This window comes from Equus caballus, chromosome 12, assembly GCF_041296265.1.
Source record: "Equus caballus isolate H_3958 breed thoroughbred chromosome 12, TB-T2T, whole genome shotgun sequence".
Lineage (NCBI taxonomy): Eukaryota > Metazoa > Chordata > Mammalia > Perissodactyla > Equidae > Equus > Equus caballus.
In genome coordinates, this window is record NC_091695.1 from 40524105 (window position 1) to 40546412 (window position 22308).

General features: G+C 37.4%; 1 protein-coding gene across 6 annotated transcripts in view; it reads left to right on the plus strand.

Annotated features, from left to right (window-relative positions):
• Positions 1-20239, plus strand: part of LOC100060455 (organic anion transporter 7) — a 29813-nt gene extending 9574 nt beyond the window's left edge. For 2 of the 6 annotated variants that reach the window (XM_070230044.1, XM_070230043.1), the window contains 8 exons: positions 532-686; positions 789-957; positions 2227-2350; positions 13794-13909; positions 15149-15363; positions 16786-16894; positions 17357-17560; positions 19912-20239. In XM_070230044.1, the coding sequence (XP_070086145.1) occupies positions 532-686; positions 789-957; positions 2227-2350; positions 13794-13909; positions 15149-15363; positions 16786-16894; positions 17357-17560; positions 19912-20233 (1414 nt within the window). In that variant the 3' untranslated portion in view covers positions 20234-20239. Of the gene's footprint in view, positions 1-531; positions 687-788; positions 958-2226; positions 2351-13793; positions 13910-15148; positions 15364-16785; positions 16995-17356 lie in introns of all 6 variants that reach the window. The other 4 variants (XR_011424067.1, XR_011424068.1, XM_014729636.3 and 1 more) reach the window with 4 other exon arrangements.
• The last annotated feature ends 2069 nt before the right edge of the window (positions 20240-22308 follow it).

Consider the following 22308-nt stretch of genomic DNA (forward strand, 5'->3'; position numbering starts at 1 on the left):
CCTACCCCTCCCCAGCAGTGGCAGGTAGCACTTGTGACCTGAGGCTTCACAAATCACAATACAACCTTTGACCCAGCCCCCAGTGGCAATACCTCTGACACTGGCCTTATCAGTAACAGGTGACATATACAAGACTCCCTGGCAGTGGCAGCAACACCCATGACTCAGCCCCCAGGAGTGGTGCTGCCTACAGCCCCAGATAACCTAGGAGAAGCAACACAGGTCTTGCAGGGGGCATCAGCACCTGAGGCTGTGGAAAACCCACAGAAAGTCAGTGAGGGAACAGGAGACCCAGGTGACCCCAGAAGCAGCAATGATGCTTACAGCCTGGTGACCCAGGAGGCAACACCCAAAACTGAAGCAACATTTTAAACAGCAAGGCACCAGCATCCTCGGAGGCACAAGCAGCATAAAGAGCGCACTGACACTTGCACAAACATTCCCTAAATTTCAAAACGTGGCTACATTCTCATAGTTATTTTTACACTGGGTAGTTCTTGTTCCTTGATCTAACCTGTACCTGTTTCTCAGGTTTGGGAGGAGGTTGATACTCAGATGGTGTTTGCTCCAGTTCGCCATTGCTGACACCTGTGCAGCCTTTGCTCCCACCTTCCTCATTTACTGCTCACTACGCTTCTTGGCTGGCTTTTCTGTCATGACCATCATGTTAAATAGCACCATGCTCAGTAAGTCAACACTTTTGATCTTGTACATTTTCTAAGCCTTGACTTTGATGTAGACATTCCACCGTTGTTTAAAATCAAAATCCTGTTTGTGTTTTCTTTCAGTTGTAGAATGGACAGTGCCCCGATTCCAAGCCATGGGAACAACACTTGCATTCTGTTCTCATAGTATTGGACAGATAATATCAGGAGGACTGGCTTATGCCATTCGAGACTGGCGCACCCTCCAGCTGGTGGTTTCTGTGCCGGTATTTGTCATCTTTCTGTCTTCAAGGTACAAGCTCTCTCTCAGTCTTAGAGGATCCTGGAATGAAAGATGCATGGAATCAAGAGACATGAATTCTCTGTGATCCTTGGTCAACACTTGAGCATGTACTCTACTAATCTGTGTAATTTCAGAAGCTCAACAGACACCATTGCCAGATTATATCATGGAAATGAAATTATGTTTAATTTCAGATAAACAACAAATATTTTTGTATAATAATATCCCAAAGTTTAAATGGCACACAATTACACTGAAAATTCTTCATTTTTGTGAAATTTCTATTTATCCGAGTGGTCTGTATTTTCATGTGCTAAGTAGAAAAATACAGAATGTTCCATTAAATTCAAATTTTGGGTAAATAGCAAACAATATTTTAGTACAAGTGTGCCCCAAATATTGCATGGAACATAGTTATACTAAAGAGTTATTCACTGTTTATTTGAATACAAATTTAATTAGGCACACTTTATTTATAGTTACTGATATTGGCATTTCCCCTGAATAAGAGTGAAGCCAATGTTCCAAGTAGTGAAAGTGTACTGCATTAAGGTGTCATCTTCATATTTTCCTAGTTACAATATAAGAGAAAGTAAGTTTATATTTTCTGGTATAACCAAACAGTGGTGGATATTACATTGGAGTTGAAAGGCATAAGCAGGGGAGGAAAATTTCCTTCTACCCTTGTAGGTCCTGTGAATGGCCTAAGAATTAAACTGACATAAGACAATTAACAGGAGAAATGCACAGAAATTTATTCAATATTTTATATGTATACGTCTTCAGGAGAAAAATTAAGACCCAAAGAAGCCATTAGGCCCAAAAGCTTATTTACATTTTTATACACAATGAAAACTATAAATTGTGTAGATGCGATAAGACACATTGGTCTGGACTAGGGGTGGGAATTTGTGGGACCAAGACTAAGAAATATATGGGGAAACTAAGGGAAAGTAACAGTTATTTTGGTAAGTTTGTTTGTATAGGTTCTTTTTGATGTCAACTCCAAGTCTCTGATGATAAGAATGTTCTTTTCTTCCTGGCACAAGAAGGGCATCTTTTCATGGTAAATTTTACGACTCTCTTAGGTAGAAAGGGAAGACAGAGAGATCTTCCTGCATCTGCTGTTTCCCAAGTTCCTTCAGCTCAAATAATCAATGTTTTAAAGCAGCGTATTTTGGGTGGCATGTTCAGAGCTGCTTCCCATTTCTGGACAAAGATAATATGAAAAATGGGAAAATGAGAGTTAACGGCACCTCTGTTCTGTCCTTTGATCAGTTGGCTGATGGAGTCTGCTCGGTGGCTGATTATCACCAACAAGCCTCAGGAGGGCTTAAGGGAACTCAGAAAAGCTGCACACAGAAATGGAAAGAAGAATATCAAAGACACCCTAACCCTGGAGGTGAGAAGGATGGGAGCTGGTTATGGGTTGTAGAGAACACATGACCTGACATCTACATTAGTCAGTATCCAAGCAAGGTAAGGTCTTAGGAGTGGTTATGGGTCTTCTGACCTCACTGTTCTTGTTATTAGTTGAGTGTCAACATCATTTGGGTAACATTAGAAAAGGGCATGTTGTTACTGAAAGTATTTGACACGAATTTTACTCAATGGAGGAAGGAAGGACTGAGTACTAACAATTATAAAAACTGCAGACTCACAAAGAAAAAGAGAAAGCTCAAGTAAGTAAAGTTAGAAAAAATGAGAAATTGTAACACATAGAATACAAAGGATTATAGAAGAAGCTATGAAAACCTATATGCCAACAAATTAGATAGTCTTGAAGAAAAGGATAAATTCTTAGAATTATGCAATCTTCCAAAACTGAATGAAGAAGAATAGAGAATTTGAATAGACAGATAACTAGTAAGGAGATCCAAACAGTTACCATAAACCTTCTAAAAAACAAAAGTCATAGCTTCTCTGGTAAATTATATTATTCAAAGAAGTTATATTCAAAGAAGATTTAATACCTATCTCACTCAATCTTCCAAAAATTTGAAGAGGAAGAGATGCTTCCTAACTCCAGCTAGGCCAACATTAGGCAAACATTACCCAGATACCAAAACAAGAGAAGGAGAGCACAAAAAAGAAAATTACAGGGGCTGGCTCCCTGGCCCAGTGGTTAACTTCATGTGCTCCACTTCAGTGGCCCAGGGTTTCACCAGTTCAGATCCTGGGCACAGACATGGCACCACTCATCAGGCCATGTTGAGGTGGCGTCCCACATGCCACAACTAGAAGGACCCACAACTAGGATGTACAACTGTGTATTGGGGGGATTTGGGGAGAAAAAGCAAAAAGAAAAAAAAAGGTTGGCAACAGTTGTTAGCTCAGGTGCCAATCTTTAAAAAAAAACAAAAAAGAAAATTACAGGCCAATGTCACTGGTGAACAAAGATGCAAAAATCGTCAACAAAATATTAGCAAATTGAATATAACAACACATTAAAATGATCATAGACCATGATCAAGCCAGATTTATTCCAGGGGTGCAAGGATGCTTCAGCATCTAAAAACTGATCAATGTGATACACCACATCAACAAAATGAAGAACAAAAATCACATGGTCATCTGCATAGATGCCAACAAAGCATTTAACAAGATACAGCATCTATTTATGATAAAACCTTAAATAAAAGGGTTTAAAAGGAAAGTATCTCAACAGATAACTTTTTAAATATTGTATAAAACCCTAAAGAATCCACCAACAAACTATAAGAAATGATAAAATAATAGAGTAAAGTTGCAGAGTACAAAATCCACATACAAAAATCAGTCGTGATTCTGTTCGCTAAGAATGAAGTTCCAGAAAGAGAAATCAAGAATACAGTTTCATTTATAATCACAACAAAAAGAATAAAATACCTAGGAATAAATTTAACCAGGGATGTGAAAGACCTATTACCTGAAACCTATAAAACGTTGAAAGAATTCGAAGACAAGAAATGAAAAGATATTCCGTGCTCATAAATTGGAAGAATTAGACTTAAAATATTCGTTCTTCCTAGGGCAATCAACAGATTCAATGCAATGCCTGCCAAAGTCCCAAAGACATCTTTCATAGAAATAGAACAAAGAATCCTAAAATTTACATGAAACACCAAAAGACTCCCAATAGCCAAAGCAATCTTGAGATAAAACAAAGCTGGAGGTATCAAACTCCATGATTTCAAAAATATACTACAAAGCTATAGTAAAGCTATAGTAATTGAAACAGCGTGATAGTGGCAGAAAAACACACACACACAGATCAATGGAACAGAATCAAGAGCCCAGAAATAAACCCACACATCTATGAACACCTAATTTTCAACAAAGGTGCCAAGACCATACAATGGAGAAAGGAAAAATCTCCTTAATAAATGGTCAGCCACGTGAAAAGAATGAATGTAGACCATTATCTTACACCATACACAAAAATTAACTCAAAATGGATTAAAAACTTAATGTTTAAGACCTGAAACCTTAAAACACCTACAAGAAAACATAAGCAGTACACTCTTTGACATCAGTCTTAGCAATATCTTTTTGAATATCAAGTCTCCTCAGGCAGAGAAACAAAAAGAAAAAGTAAACAAATGGGACTACATCAAACAAAAAGTCTTCTGCACAGTAAAGTGAATCATAACCAAAGTGTAAGGACAGACTAACAACTTGGAGAAGATATTTGCAAATCCTATATCTGATAAGGAGTTAATATCCAAAATATACAAAAATCTCATACAACTCAGCAACAAAAAAACCAACAACCCAATTACAAAAAGAGCAGAGGACATAAATAGATAATTTTCCTAATAAGATATACAGATGGCCATGAGGCACATGAAAAGATGTTCAATATCACTAATTATTAGGGAAATGCAAATTAAAATACAATGAGAAATTACTTCACACCCATCAGAATGGCTGTTACTAAAAAGATGATAAATAACAAGTGTTGCAGGGGACGTGAGGAAAAAGGAACTCTCACACATTGCTGGTGGGTATGTAAACTGGTACAGTCACTATTGAAAACAGTATGGAGATTTCTCAAAAATTAAGAATAGAACTACTATATGAACCAGTTATTCCAATTCTGAATATTTATCCAAAGAACACGAAAAAAAGATATATGCACCCTGATGTGCATTGCAGCACAGTATTCACAGTAACCAAGACTTGGAGGCAAACTATATGCCCATAAAGGGATGAATGGATGAAGAAGATGTGGTATAAATATAAATATATATATAAATATATATATACACTATACACTAAAGTATACTACTAATGCTACTCTACATATATATTTATGGAATATTAATGTACAATGGAATACCACTCAGTCACAAAAAAATATGAAATCTGCCCATTTGGGACAACATGGATGGACTTTGAGGGCATTAAGTGAAATAAATCAGTTGAAGAAAGCCAAATGCTATATGATTTCACTCATACGTAGAAGATACAAAAACAAGAACCACAAACAAACACATAGACACAGAGAATAGTTTGGCAGTTACCAGCAGGGAAGGGGAGCAGGGGGAAGGCAAAATGAGTAAAAGGGCCCATGGGTATGGTGATGGATGACAATTAAACTTTGGGTAGTGAACACAATGTGGTCTACACAGAAGTCAAAATATAGTGATGTTCACCCCAAATTTATATAATATTATAAACCAATGTTACCTCAAAAATTAATTAAATAAAAAGTATTCTTTTAAAAACATTGTATACTGGTCTCACTCTGTATAAGAGAAAGTAGCAAAAAGTAATCCATTCCCTTCCAATTCTGACCATTTTTCAGAACAGTAAGGCCAGTAGAAGGATTAGTGACCATGCAGAACGGAGCATAAAGAGGTTCTCCCATTTGTTCATTCACCCATGCACTTTCGTTTGTGGTATATTTAGTGAGTGCTGACCTGTGGCAGGTTTTGTTCTAAACCTGGAAACACGGCAGTGACCACAACAGTCCAAACTCATGTGGAGTTTACATTCTCATTATTACAACTTCCAAGAGCATGACTGAGTGGAAATACCTCAGAGAATACTTTTTACCTCTTATTTTTCATCCCAGATATCGAAGGCAAATATTGCTGTGCATAACCAGTTAAATCATTCTTCATGTCATGCACATATATGAAGTACTTGCTGGAAAATTATATTGTACCATGTGTTGTGCTAGATTGTGAATGACAGAATAAGTTAGACTCCCAGCATTCAAAGAGCTTCCACATTCGTATAAGAGAGATAAATTCATAGACATTTTTAAATCCAAATATTTAAAATGATAAGAGAATGTAAAGAATGCTAATGGATATAAGGGAAAAAAACTACTCTCTTTTAATTGATAAAGGAGAAGATTAGAAGGTAGCCATTCAAAAAGGAGGAATAGAAGATTTCTGGAAACATATACAATGGCACATCTGATGGAAGTTCTTATAGTTCCAGAAAAGAGCAGAAGTCCTTTAGAAGATTTCGAATAATGCTCTTGAGAATTTAGATCCTAGTGAAGATGGTGGAGAGAAATGAAGTCTTCCCCAGAGATGAAGCAATTACACAATGGCATGAGTGTCCCTGATATGATGGGGAAAACATTTGATTATGTTAAAAAAAAAAAGGATGGGGGTGAACCTTGAAATTTAGGTGGAACTTGATGGCACTTCTACTGTGTCAATATGTACCTAAATTATATAAAATTCTTTTGGACCAACTAACTTCCCAGGAGTTATCTGATTCCAAGCACATACCTAGTATTTTGCCTACCAGATTGCCCCAATCCACGAAGGAGAGCGTAAATACTTACAGGGGCCAGGCAGATACAAAAGTAATGATACCAGCTGAACTTAAAAAAAAAAAAAGCATAATCAAGGTGAATGGCAGCTGACAATCACCTCAGTGCCAGGGAGAAGAAAGAAAGCATGACACACGAGTAGCAGTTAAAATGTGGTTTAACTTAAAATTCATGAATCAGTAGCTAAGAAGCCATCATTTGATTTTCTTTTATTTTGTAAGATAATTCGGAAACTTGTTGTCTTAGTCCGGTTTAAATCTCCATCTGATGGATTGCCAAACACATCTGCTCCAGACGGTTCTAACTTAAAGCTGCCCCACGTTATGTCAATATCAATCTGTTGATTCCCCCAGATGTCCAGGAAGGGTGGCCTTTCATTTCTCTGAATTCTCTTCATCGTTGAATTTTCTCTAATGAGCTTCATGGTATTGTTTCATTCGTAGAGAGGAGAAGAGATTGGAGCTAATATTACTTGAATAATTAATAAATCAATAATTGCCTGATCTGTGCTAGACATAATTCCATATGTACATTTGTGACCTCATGCATGCCCTGGAAATCCTTGTGAGAGAGGTATTATTTTTTTCTCCTCCTACTTCTTCTTCTCTTGATCCTAATTCTGTTACATTTTCTTCTATTTTTTTGAGGTATAATTGACATATAGCATTATATTAGTTTCAGGTGTACAATATAACAATTCAATATTTGTCAATATTGTAAAATGATCACCACAATAATTCTAGTTATCTGTCAGCATACCTAGCTACAAAATTAATTTTTCTTGTGATGAGAACTTTTAAGATCTCTTAGCAACTTTCAAATATAAAGTACAGTATTATTAACTATAGTCACCATGTTGTAGACTATGTCCCCATGTCTTATATATTTTATAACTGGAAGTTTGTACCTTTTAACTCCATTCATCCATTTTTCCCACTCCCCCAACACCCACCTCTGGCAACCACTAATCTGTTCCTCGTATCTATGAGCTTGGTGTTGTAGTATTTTTTTTTTTTAGATTACATATAAATGAGATCACAAGGTATTTGTCTTTCTCTTTCTGACTTGTGTTTCACTCAATATAATGTCCTCAAAGTCCATCCATGTTATCTCAAATGGAAAGATATTTTTTTAATCACTAAATAATATTCCATTGTATCTATATATGCATACATACCATATTTTCTTTATCCATCCATTGATGGACACTTAGGTTGTTCCCATGTCTTGGCTGTTGTAAATACTAATGCAATGCTCATAGGGGAGTATGTATCTTTTGAAGTTAGTGTTTTCATTTTCTTTAGATAAATACCCAGAAGTGGAATTGCTGGATCATATGGAAGTTCTATTTTTAATTTTTTGAGGAACTTCCATACTGTTTCCCATAGTGGCTGCACTAATTTACATTCCCACCCATAGTGCACAAGGGTTCCTTTTTCTCCACATACTCACCAACACTTGTTATTTCTTGTCTTTTTGAGGACAGCCATGCTAACAGGTGTGAGGCGATATTTCATCATAGTTCTGATTTGCATTTCCTTGATGATTAGTGATGTTGAGCGCCTTTTCATGTACCTGTTGGCCTTCTGTATGTCTTCTGGAAAAATGTCTGTTTGTATCCTCTTCCCATTTTAATCATATAGTTTGGTTTTTGCTATTGAGGTGTATGAGTTCTGTATATATTTTAGATATTAACTCCTTATCAGACATATGATTTGCAAATATCTTCTCTGTTTGCTAGGTTGCCACATCTTCTTATCCTTATTCAACTTTTTAATAACAAGGAGATTGAGATTTAGATATGTCCTGTTTCCTTCCACAAGGCATATGACTAGCATGTGGCAGAGCCATTGTATAATGCCGGGTTGTAGAGTCTGGGTATAAATCATACAACATCAAGATCTCCCCTAAATTTGTCCTCAGATTTAATTTTAGGCATCTCATTCATGGAGGCACAACATATTCCAAGATTTCTCTGAAAGAGGCTGGCCGAAGAACCAGAATAAAGGCTCTCAGAAAATTACTCTCCTTCCTGAAAAAAAAACCCCTGTTTTTCTATTAAGAGAAGCCAGCTGAGAACCAAGCTCAGTTGCCAGACCTTTCATGCCCCTCTGGTATAAATGAAGCTTTGAACTATAATCCAAGCAATTCTTCATTTAGTCCCCTTCCTGATCTAAATCTCTAACCTACACACCCATTTTGATGTCCTGCAGTCAAATTGAGTCTCATGTTAAAACGTCCTTGTCATTGTAAAATTTGCCACAGGCCCTCTTAACTCCCTAATTTACCTTTCACACCACTTTTATACCTGTCATTGCATCTTCCATGGCTATATTTTCCAGTGGACAGAAAGGTAAGTTATCTATCTTGCCCTCTATTGGGGGCTTCACAATGTCGACCGTTTTGTGACAACTAAACAGTTTGCTGTTGTTGTTGAAGATTTTGAGGTCCACCATGCAGGAGGAGCTGGAGACAGCACCAAATAAATGCAGTTTTTTTGTGTTTTTTATTTTTGAGGAAGATTAGCCCTGAGCTAACATCTGCTGCTAATCCTTCTCTTTTTTGCTAAGGAAGACTGGCCCTGAGCTAACATCTGGGCCCATCTGCCTCTACTGTATATGTGGGACGCCTGCCACAATGTGGCTTGTTAAGTGGTGCGTAGGACCGCGCCTGGGGTCCGACCCGGCGATCCCTGGGCTGCCAAAGTGGAGTGTGCAAACTTAACTGCTATGCCACTAGGCTAGCCCCTAAACCCAGTTTTTGATTTGGTTGTTCATTTTTTGGTTGGGCTGTATGAGTTTTTTATATATTTTGGAAAGTAACCCGTTGTATGCTATACGATTGGCAAATATTTTCTTTCAGATGTTGGATTGTCTTCTTGTTTTGTTGATGGTTTCCTTTGCCATGCAGAAGCTTTTTAATCTGATGTAGTCTCATTTATTTATTTTTTCTTTTCTTTCCCCTGCCTGAGTAGATATGATATTCCAAAAGCTACTGCTAAAACTGATGTCGAAGAGTGAACTGCCTATGTTTTATTCAAGAAGTTTTATGACTTCAGGTCTTACATTCAAATATTTAATCCATTTTGAGTTAAGTTTTGTGTAAGATAATGGTCTACTTTCATTCTTTTTCATGTGGCTGCCCAGTTTTCCAAACACAATTTATTGAGGAGACTTTCCTTTCTCCACCATATTGATTCCATAGCTTTGCAGTATATTTTGAATTCAAGGTGTGTGATACCTCCAACTTTGATCTTTCTTCTCAGGATTCCTTTGCTTATTTGGGGTCTTTTGTTAGTTCCACGTAAATTTAAAGATTCTTTGTTCTGTTTGCATGAAGAATGACATTGGAATTCTGATGGAGATTGCATCGAATCTGTAGATTGCTTTATGTAATATGGACATTTTAACTATATTTATTCTTCCAATCCATGAACATGGAATACTTTCTTTTCTTTCTCCTTTGATTTCTTTCAATAACATCTTATAGCTTTCTGTGTATAGGTCTTTCCCCGCCTTGGTTAAATTTATTCTTAGATATTTTATTCTTACTTCTGCAATTCTGTGTGGAATTGTATCCTTGGTTTGTCTGTCTGCAAGTTTGTTATTAGTGTATAGATGCAACTGATTTTTGTATGTTGATTTGTATCCTGCAGCTTTATTGTACTTACTGATCATTTCCAGCAGCTTTTTTGTGGATTATTTGGGGGTTTCTGTCTATAGAAACATGTCATCTGCAAATAGTGACAGTTTTACTTCTTCCTTTCCAATTTGGACCCCTTTCATATCTTTTTCTGGCCTAATTGCTATGACTAAAATTTTCAGTGCTATGTTGGATAAGAGTGGCGAGAGTGTGTCTTTGTCTTGTTCCTGTTCTCATAAGAATAACGTTCAGGTTTGCACCGTTGAGTATGATGTTGACAGTGTGTTTGTCATGTATGGCCTTTATTATGTGGAGGTACTTTCCTTCTATAACCATTTTACTGAGAATTTTCATCATAAATGGATATTGAATCTTGTTGAATGATTTCTCTGCATGTATTGGGATGATCATGTGATTTTCATTCTTCGTTTTATAAGTGTGGTGTATCATATTGATTAATTTGCAGATGTTGAACCATCCCTCTATCCTTGGAAAAAGTCCCACTTAATCGTGGTGTATGATCCTTTTAATGTATTGTTGTATTCAATTTGCAAGTATTTTCTTGAGGATTTTTGCATCTATATTCATCAGCAATATTGTCTGCAATTTCCTTTTTTTATGTTGTCCCTGTCTGGTTTTGGTATCAGTTAATGTTGGCCTCATAAAATGAGTTTGGAAGTTTCCCATCCTTTTCAATTTTTTGGAAGAGTTTGAGGATAGGTATTAAATCCTCTTTGACTGTTAGGTAGAATTCACCAGAGAAACTATCTAGTCCTGGACTTTTGATTTTGGGGAAGTTTCTGATTACTATTTCAGTCTCTCTGCTTGTGATTTGTCTATTCAGATTATCTATTTCTTCTTCATTCAGTTTTGAGAGGCTGTATGATTCTAAGAATTTATCCATTTATTCTAGGTCACCCAATTTTTTAGTGTACAGCTTTTCAAAGTAGTCTGTAATCCTTTGTATTTCTGTGATGTCCGTTTTAATTTCTCCTCTTTCATTTCTAAATTTTATCCATTTGAGTCTCCTCTCTTTTTTTCTTAGTGTCTGGCTAATAGTTTATCAATTTTATTTATCTTCTCAAAGAATCAGGTCTTTGTTTCATGGATCCTGTTGATTGCTTTTCAGTCACTATTTTCTTTATTTCTGCTCTTATTTTTATTTCATTCCCTCTACTGACTTTGTGTTTTGCTTGTTCTTCTTTTCTAATTCTTTCAGGTATAGTGTAAGATTGTTTATTTGAGATTTTTTGTTTCTTGAGGTAGGCCTGTATTGCTATAAATTTCCCTCTTAGTATCATTTTTGCTGCATCCATAAGTTTTGGTAAGTTGTGCTTTCATTTTCCTTTGTCTCTAGTATTTTTAAATTTCTCCTTTGATTTCTTCATTGATCCAATAGTGTTCGGTAGCATGTTGTTTGATCTCCACATATTTGTGACTTTTCCAGCTATTTTTTGTAGTTGCTTTCTAGTTTCATACCATTGTGGTTGGAAAAGATGCTTGATATGATTTCAATCTTCTTAAATTTATTGAGGCTTGCCTTGTTTTCCAACATATTGTCTATCTTTGAGAATGTCCCACATGCACTTGAGATAAATGTGCATTCTGCTGGTTTTGGATGGAATATTCTATAAATATCTATTAAGTCCATCTATTTTAGTGTTTCACTTAGGCCAATGTTTTCTTGTTGACTGTCTGGATGATCAACCCATTCACAGAAGTGGGTTGTTAGGATCCCCTTCTATTATTCTGTTGCTTTCAATTTCTCCCTGTAGGTCTGTTAATAGTTGGTTTATATACTATGGTAGTCCTGTGTTAGGTGCATATATATTAATGTGTTACCTCTTCTTGATGGAATGCCCCTTTCATAACTATATAATCTCCATCTTTGTCTCTTATCTTTTTGTCTTGAAGTGTATTTTCTCTGATATAAGGACATATGCACCTATTTTCTTTTGGTTGCCGTTTGATTGGAGTATCATCCTCCATTCCTTCACTCTGAGCCTCTGTTTATCTTTAGAGCTGAGATAGGTGTCCTGGAGGCAGCATATTCTTCAGTCTTGTTTTTTAACCCATCCAGCCACTCTGTGTCTTTTGATGGGGATATCAATCCATTGACATTTAGAGTGATTATTAATATATAAGGGCTTAATGCTGTCATTTTATCTGTTTTTTTTCTGATTGTTTTGTATTCCAACTCTTTCTTTTTCCTTGTATTTCTGTCTGCCATTTTAGCTCAGTGATCTTTTGTGATGTTTTTCTCAGTTTTCTCTTTACTTGTGATTTGTTACTCTGCTCTGGTTTTTTGTTTTGTGGGTACCATGAAGTTTGTATGAAAGATCTCCTAGATGAAATAGTCTTTTTTTCTGATAGCCTCTCATCTCTATTATTCTATTCAGGTTCCATCCTTTTCCTCTTCCCCTTCTACGTATTTGTTGTCACTTGTGTTTTGAGTTTATAACCAAATTGAAGTAGCTATATTATTTTTGATACTTTCTTTCCCTCTAGTCATTATGTTATAAATAAATGTTTCCTAACCTATTCTGATATAGAGCTGCAATTTTATGATTCTGTCTATTTATCTCCCTTCTTAAAGCTTCTTAAACCTTTGTCTTTTTATTTCAGGTAGGATGCTCCTTTCATCATTTCTTGTAAGGAAGGTATAGTGGTGATGAACTTCCTCAGCTTTTGTTTATCTGGGAAAACTTATATTTCTCCATCTTATCTGAAGGAGAATTTCACTGGAAAGAGTATTCCTGGCTGATGGTTTTTGTCTTTCAGCATTTTGAATACATCATTCCACAGCCTCCTAGGCTTTAAGGTTTCTGCTGAGAAATCTGCCAAAAGTCTCATGGAGGTTCTATTGTAGGTTATTGTCTTCTCTCTTGCTGCCCTTGATATTTGTTCTTTGTCATTGACACTTTACAGTTTTAATATTACATGCCTTGGAGAAAGTCTTTTGGCATTGAGGCAATTAGAAGTTCTATTAGATTTATGTACTTACACATCCAGGTCCTTTCTCAGGTTTGTGAATTTCTTGGCTATTATTTCTTTGAATAAGCTCCCTGCCCCTTTCTTCCTCTCTTCTACTTCTGGGATACCTATAATCCTTATGTTATTTTTCTTAACTGAGACAGATATCTCCCAAAGAATTTCTTCATTTATTTAAAATCTTATTTTTCTCTCTTGTTCCATGTGAATTGCTGCTATGTTTCTATCTTTGATCTCACCAATCCTCTTCTCCATATAGTCTACTCTATTTTTAATGCTTACTACTTAATTTTTCATCTCATTAATTGTGTTCATCCTCCCTGGCTATTTTTTCCAGTGGACAAAAAGGGAAGTCATCTATCTTGTCCTTTGTTGCGGGTTCACAATGCCTATCGTTTTGTGACAACTGAACAGTTTGCTGTTATTGTTGTTGAAGGTTTTGACACACACCATGCAGGAGGAGCTGGAGACAGCACAGAACAAACCTTCTGTGTTTGACTTGTTCCGCACACCCAACCTGCGTAAAAGGATCTGTTTACTGTCCTTCATGAGGTAGGCTTCACACAGTGCATGAGGGACATTAAAACAGTAGAAACAGAATTCTATTTGTTATTTCAGAGGATACGACATACTTGGGGATATATTTGAGATGAAACATAAGAAAGCCTCAAAGATAGTTGGTATTTTTATAGATAGTGAAAGAGTTATACAAAGACTAACACAGAACTAATTGTACAATGAGGAGTTTTGTTATCACATCATTCTACCAGGCTCATCACTGGAGATGAGGTTGAGAAAAATCACAGTACAGACTTCAGCTTTAAGTTTCTTCACCTGTTGTTTTTTATTTTAATTGAGGTAAAATTACAAACTCTCAAGTGCTCAAATATATGCAGTTCAATAAATATTTCCATATGTAAATATATAACCATCGCTCAGATCAGGATATAGGAAAAACTCTAAACCCATGGAACCTCACCTCATGTATCCTCCACGAAAAAACCCTTCCACCTCCCAGAAGAACTTAGCAACAACTGTAACCTCCAATATCAGACTATAATTTTATGATGATTTATAATCATTAACTTGTAATAAAATTGCATTTAAAATATACCCAATATTTGTTTTAATCAGGTATGGTAAGACACACAGACTCAGAAATGATTGTCAGGAAGTAAGATTATAGTCACAGATCCCTAGATAGAGGAGGCACAAAGCACCAGGCAGGGTCATTCAGTGAAGCACGGGTGTCAGTCAGAGTGAAGGAGAGAAAAGAAAATAAAGAGCATGGCCCAGAGATTTTATTGAAGTTTTTGTGACAAGAAATGGGAGAGGAAGATAAGTATCCTGAGTAAGTTTAGGATTGCATGGTTTGAATAATTTTAGTGGGCTCTTGGTTATAGGGGTGGTCTGTAGTTTGTTCAGTACCTGGCTCTGGGTTGATTTAGGGGAGGGGGGATATTGGCTTGGTGTATGAGTTTGATAAAGGAGATGGTTGGGGGTGTGGGCTCTGGATTGAGGGTTTGTATATGAAAGGTGCACTCACAGTGGAGACATTTATTATCTTTAGGAATTAGCTAGCCCAGGGAGAGGCAGACTCTCCAGGATCAAGGCTCTAAGTGCTAGAGCATCAAAAATATAGAAAATAAGAAAATATAATCAATACAGAAATATTCTATAAATCAGATCATGCTTGACACTAATCCCTGGTTTTATGGCTCAATATTATCATTTATAAGACAGAGAATCTAAATCTTATGACATCTCTGTTTCCTCTTCCTTTCACCACAGATTTGCAACCTTCATTCCTTTATTTGGCCTGAGTCTCAACCTCCAGCACTTGGGGAAAAATATTTTCCTGTTCCAGGTTCTCTTTGGTGCAGTCAAAATTCCAAGCAATTATGTTGCCCTTTTGGCACTGAATCACCTGGGCCGTAGAGTAAGCCAGATGCTTTTCCTGTTCCTGCTGGGACTCTCCATCCTAGCCATCATATTTGTGCCCGAAGGTGAGAAAAGAGCACAGAGTGACAAATAGCTTCTCTGCATTCCTCTGGGCTTCTATGGGTCACACCGATCTGAAGCCTGAAGGAAAGGGATAATTGTATTCTAAGGATTCCCTGAAAGCAATATGGGGGTTAGCACAGCTTCTGCCATGAAATTGCTGGGAAAAGAACCAAGGTGAGTAAAGGTCAGCTCAGGTATATGGTTGTCTTCATTGCATTCGAGATGTATCTGGAAATTGGTGCCAGATTACTTGAAGTTTCTCTAGGACAGCAACTAATCACTTACCTTTGACCATTCACACTTTATATAGCAAGCACAGAGGGTCTAGACCTTGTCATTGTATCCCATTTGAGGACACAATACTGTGACTTCCTCTGTCTGGGTTCTTGCTTATTTCTACAGCTTTAGTGACAATTTCTTCTCTGATCTGTACATATCCACTCATGTGTCTCCTGTAAGATCTCCGTAACAGTAGCTATGGTTTACGGGTGTCCTGTTGACCTCAAGCAGACAAAAATTCCTTGTCTTCAAGCAGAGAATTGACAGCAGAAACAAGTCACAATACGGTTAAGAGCTTCTCCTAGAATTGATTTTACTAAATTGAATGATCATATGTAATGAATAAAGGGAATCAGGTGGTCACCATGCTTTACCTAACTCTCAGCATATTTATATATTTTACAAGATCCCAGATTGGTGGGCTCCACTCCTCATCATGAATGTCAGCAGTGATGCAAGTTTTCTTCCTTACAACAGTGCCCACTCCAATGCAGTAATGTTCTTGATGAAGCTTTTTGAGGGCAGGCAGGGCAAGTCAGGGGTAGAAAACTAACCCTTAGAACTTCCCTTCAGTGGTTTCTAAACTCAGGCTGTTTTCCTAATAGAGGTCCCTATACTTGAATATTGCAGCATTATTTTAGATCAAGCTACTCTCCAGCTTATCCATTAACATAGGAGTTCTGTTCTTTTGTTACTCTCTTCTGCATTACTAGCCTCATATATAAATTGTGCATGTTCTTAGATTTTAAACTCTCAAAGACATGGATAAGTCTTACACCCTTCAGCAATTGCTCACGTGACAGTCCTCTGTTCTGCGTGAAGGGTAAAGGAGACACAGAACAGAATTAATGCAAGAGAGCACCTGCCGGACTCACTTTCCCTTCTCCATTTCTGGCAAATCTCAGACACGCAACAGGAGTTGATAAAATAACTCAGTCCTTTTATTCACCATAAGTCATAATGTATAGATAAATCACATTTCTCACCTGATTAGACAATGCACATTTACTGATTCTGTGCAGTTTCTCTACACCATATTTAATACTTGCAAACACTTCCAATAGGATCTTTTTCATTTTTAATTTGAGGGATGGTGATGTCTTCAGCTCCAGTTTCCTGAGTCTCACTGGTCTTCCTCTCTCCAGATATGCAGACTCCGCGTGTGGTTTTGGCCACTTTGGGAGTAGGAGTTTCCTCTGCCGCTATCATCAGTGCTGTTGCCCATGCAAATGAACTAATCCCCACTGTCATCAGGTACAAAGCTCATGGATGCTCTGTCAGGATCAAAACAGGCCTCTCCCAGATAACTTACACCTCTTGGAGAAACCAAACTAAGACAAATTAGTTATTAAAGGTAACTAATTATAAGAGTAATTATAACAACAAAAACTATAACCAAATTCTTTCTACTTTGACTTTTTACGAAGCATTAAGTCCTTTAATGTTTCTTCTCCTGAAATCTTCTGAATCACATGAAGTGTAAATGCTATGGGTAACAGTATTTCTTCAATCATCAAATTTTGTCTCAAGACACAAGTGAAATTGAAAAGAATTGCTAGAAAGTAAGAGAGAAAATGTCCAAAACAAGAGTATATCATCAATCTCCACATCTAAACACACTGATGTGTTGTCTTCCATAACCAAGCAAACTAGTAAATCATAGATTATATTGCTGGATTTTCACTAGATTTTTTTTATTATTGTTTTGACCCCAAGAGCAACAGCTTTAGCTGTCACTGGAACTGTTGCTAATATTGGAGCAACCCTGGCTCCCCTCTTGATGATCCTAACCGTGTCTTCCCCCCACCTACCCTGGATCATCTATGGAGTCTTCCCCATCCTCGCTGGACTTGTTGTCCGACTCCTTCCTGAAACCAGGAATCAGCCTCTGCCTGACTCCATCCAGGACGTGGAAAAGAAGTGAGTAAACGCCCTGGCTGTCCCTTAGGGTTGCTGTGCACAATAGTTCTGTGATGAGGAGGGAAAGACAACATTCAGGGTCATTGTTCCCAGAGGAAAGTTTAGACCCAGATTAGTTCCATGTGGTCAGTGCCTTTGGTTTGGCTTCAGCTTCATTCCTCCCCCACAGTGACCTCAGAATCCCTCAAGCCTCCCTAAATCACACAGATCTGCTCTGCCCAGCCTGTACCAGTAGGTTTAGTGGTGAAGAGGCCAAAATTAGGTGTCCCAGTGTAACATACACAGCCCTGAAGTTATTTCACAAATATTCACGGATCCAAATACCGGATTCTCATCTCTTGTCCCTGGCAGCCCTCAGCCCAGGGAGTGCAGACAAGCTCTCTGAGACTGCTGGTTCCTGTAGGCCTGTATAATCTGATTCTGATTCTCCAGAGAAACAGAGCCAATAGGATGTGCATATATACAGCAAGACAGATTTATTTTAAGGAATTGACTCACAGTATTGTGGGGGCTGGCAAGTCTGAAATCTGCAAGCAGGCAGCCGCTTGGTGACCCAGGGAAGAGATGAAGGAAGAGAAGAGTTCTCCAGTCTGAAGGAAAATTTGGAGGCAGGATTCCTTCTTCCCCTGGGGGACCTGTCTTTTTCCCCTAAGGCCTTCAACTGATTGGATGAGGCCCTCCACATTATGGAGGATAAAACTTTGTGCTTTACTCTAAGTGTACTGATTTAAATACTAATAACATCTAAAAAATGCCTCCACAGAAACATCTAGACTGGTATTTGACTAAACATCTGGGCACTCTGGCCTAGCCAAGTTGACGTATAAGATTAAACACCACAAGACCTGAGGACTTCCTGGTCACTAAAGAATCTGAGGGAAGTCAGGGAGAGGACAAGAGCCCCTCCCACAGATGACAACATATTTCAGGGGAAATATGTTGTGTTGCCTGTGAGATTCAGACCATCTGGTTTTCACTGGGAAAGAAATTATTGAGAACAGAGATTTTTAAAGTGATAAAGATTGGGAAAGGAGTCTAAAACTTTTCTGTACTTCCTTTGCCTTTTCCAAAACCCCTCTTTCTGACACCATGGTGTCCAGGAGTAACAGCAGAAACTGTTAAAGCTGCCTTCTCAGATCCTGCCCTGGGAGTTGGGTCTTATTCTTCACAAGATTTACTCACATCCTTGGGGCAGGGTTCATGGTTTATGGTAAAGCTGGTTGTTGAAGGGTAAACTTGCTCTAATGAATGTTGGATATATATGCTTGTTCCATGTCTTTTCAATTTCTGTGTTAATTTGTTTGTTGGTTTCATTATATTTTTACCAGGAGAAAAAGCTCATTAAAAGCAAAGCAGGAAGATATTTGCATGAAAGTGACACCACTTTAAGGAATTCCAGGAAATAATTGCTGACTCAAGAGCAAAATAAAGGGGAAAAATGAGATAATTCTTCATAAGGGAAAATTTGTAAAATACATGCATAAAAGTACATAATGGAAAAATGGATTTTTCCAATTGCAGTAGTAAATTACTAAGTATAAAATACCTATAATTAATCATAAGAAGAAATGTGAAGAAAGCCATAATATTTTAAAAGAACTTAGAACATTTGTACAGTTGTAGATAACTAGCATGTTTCTCAATGGGAAAGTTGATTAATACTAACAATACCAATTTTTCCCTCAATTAATTGGCATAATTATTTATATAATCATAAGGACAAACTATACACTTTTGGAAGAATCTGAAAAATAGAAATTTCTCTGGGAAATTAACGATAAACAAGGTGATTTCAAAACAGAGGATTATGCAGTGAGATGAGGCTAGCTAGTGTATGGGGCAGCATATGCTGGAATTATAGCTGCAATTGTCAAAACAGTAATAGCAGATGCATTTACATATCAAAGGAAGTCCAGAAACAGAACATAGTAAATGTAACACTTAACATATAATTTTGGGATCCTAAATCACAAGGCAAATTAAAGGATTATGCAACAAATACATTAAAAAACTACTTAAAAATAAATGATTAATAATGTGACTTCATGCACTAAATCAAAAAATATTCTACTTTAATAAAAAGCTAAATAGAATAAAAAACTATAGGTTTCATTAGAAAATGTGGCTACAATATCTTGGCTTAAGAAAGTTTTGAGTAGTAAACCAAACTCCAGAAATTTAAAGACAAGCATATTTCAATACTACTCATTTAAATCCTCTGTTGGGCAAAACTCTAACAGCTTATCAGAGAAAAATAGAAAAATATTCACCAAAATGCTAAAAACAATTAACTTTTAGCGGTGGACTTTTTTTTTTTAAAGACTTTATTTTTTTCCTTTTTCTCCCCAAAGCCCCCTGGTACATAGTTGTGTATTCTTCGTTGTGGGTCCTTCTAGTTGTGGCATGTGGGACGCTGCCTCAGCGTGGTTTGATGAGCAGTGCCATGTCCACGCCCAGGATTCGAACCAACGAAACACTGGGCCGCCTGCAGCGGAGCGCGCAAACCTAACCACTCGGCCATGGGGCCAGCCCCTTAGTGGTGGACTTTTAAGTGATTGTTACTTTCTTCTTTGCAAGTTTCTGTATTCAAAGTTTAAACAAAGAATATATAAAATTTCAAAATATTATGATGTCAAAAATGAAAAAGCAAATGACAAAATAAACAATTTTTAAAATGTACTTTTAATATGTAGAATTCTCACAGTATCTACCCAAAAAGATAATAAACATTTCAATAGAAAATAGGTAAAAAGCAGAACATATCATTTTCAAGAGAAAAAAGTGGCATGGACAATACATTTAGGGAAAATTGTACAAACCCGCTAGAAATTAAAGACATAGAAACTCCAATGAAAATTCATCTTAAACTGTACTCTTTGTCACGGTTAGTGAGAGTGAAGCTAAACAGAAACTCATTGATTGATGGTGGAATTATAAAATAATTCATGCTAGAGACCTGCTGAAAACAGTTTGACATCCTTATCGAAAGCTTTGAAGTAAAATTTCTTTAATTCAGTAGCCATTTATTAAGCATGTCGTAACTGCCAAGCAGTGTGGTAAGCGCTCTGAACATAAAATGAAAAAATAGGCATAAAACAGATGTAACAGGTATGTATGTTAGAACACATGTGCAGGTGTGGTCTCACATTCAAGTCAACATAATCTTAGATTGAGTTCCAATTTCCTCCAAGTTGGCAGTAAATCATAAGTCCATTAATTTTAGAGATCATTTCTACAATCCTTCCTTACCAGAACTATCTGGATCCTGTAGGCATGCGCAGTGCCAAAGTGATGGGGTGAGACCAAGAGGGAGCAGCCACAGGTTACCAGTTATCTGTTCAAAGATATTACCAGGTTAATACTGGCCCTGGGCGCACTTGGTTGTTACAACTTCCCATTCATCACATGTGGCACTGGAATCCAAGGTTTCCAGTCTGATTGTTCAGCTCCCTATGCAGTCACTCACTTTGGGTCTTCTGCTTCCCTGGGGAACTACCATGGGTCAGGACTGGACCCCTCTCCCCCATAACCCAGAGACCCTCCCCTGATTTAGCCCCTTCCCAAACACTCAACTTTCTTCCTCTTCTCTCATTACCTCTTCCGGAGATCCTCTAGTTAGCCTACGAACTTTAGATTTTGAAAACAAAGTCAATCAATTGTACAAGCTTCTTCTGTTTTTCACCTCCAAAATGCCTTCCAAGAGACAAAGAAGCACAAAAATGACAAACTATAGAATGTGGGAAAGACACAAGAGAAAATCCCAGAGGAATCATCCATAATGAGTATCATTGGCTTGTCCAGCCACATTCTTCCTCCTAATGAAATGTTTGAGATCCTATCATGACAAGGACCAGGTAAAACCTATTGTTTTTCACCTTGAAGGATGGAGGCCAGTCCATAGATTCTGACGTTTCTGTGGGAGAGAGTCCCATAATTCTTCATGGGCCTTTGATGTTGCAAACCAGTAGCTATGCTCCATAAGATGGCCATTGGTGCAAGGATTGAAAAGAGTGAGGTATCGAGTGACATGAGGGAAGATGGCAGAATATAGACAACAAAAGTACCGGCAGGAAGTATCTGGTTAAGTATTTTAGAAATATGAAGTCTAGTCAAAGCTTGAAGCTTCCAGGCTTGGCTTGGCTGATAAATTGTGATTAATTTCAATCAATTTCAACCATTACCAGAGTAGTGGCTATCGTCCACACACACTCATCCTTATGGAAGCTAGCCATACCCATGTTTCTGGAGAAGGTTGTGGGAGCCACAGTTGGCAAAACGACTGTCCTTAAAACATCAAGGATCTGTGTGCTGATTGCTGCTTCTGATCACAGAGTTGCCTACATAAAGGAGGGCCACCTTTGTTGCAAATCCCACAGACTAAAGCATACTCCAAGAGATTTAAAGAGAAAGCACTTGTTATTTTTTTTCATTTTTCCCTTTCTGGGAGCTTTTCTTTTTTTTTAAGGACCATGACTATTGAAAGCAACCTCATGTACAGAAAATGTAGAAGTCACCATCCACGCTCAGCTAAAGACTCAGGCTCAGAAAAGACCTGAGAAGACCTTAAGATGTTATCTTAGGCTGATCTCTGGCACAGAGACACCTGATAACTTTTTTAAAAAAGTAACAAACCCTGGGGAAGGCAGAAAATTTGGCTTTCAGTGTTGCCACATTGATTCAAATGTCAAGATTTAAACAAAAAATAATAAGAGACCCAAAGAAACAGAAAAGTGTGACTCATTCAAAGG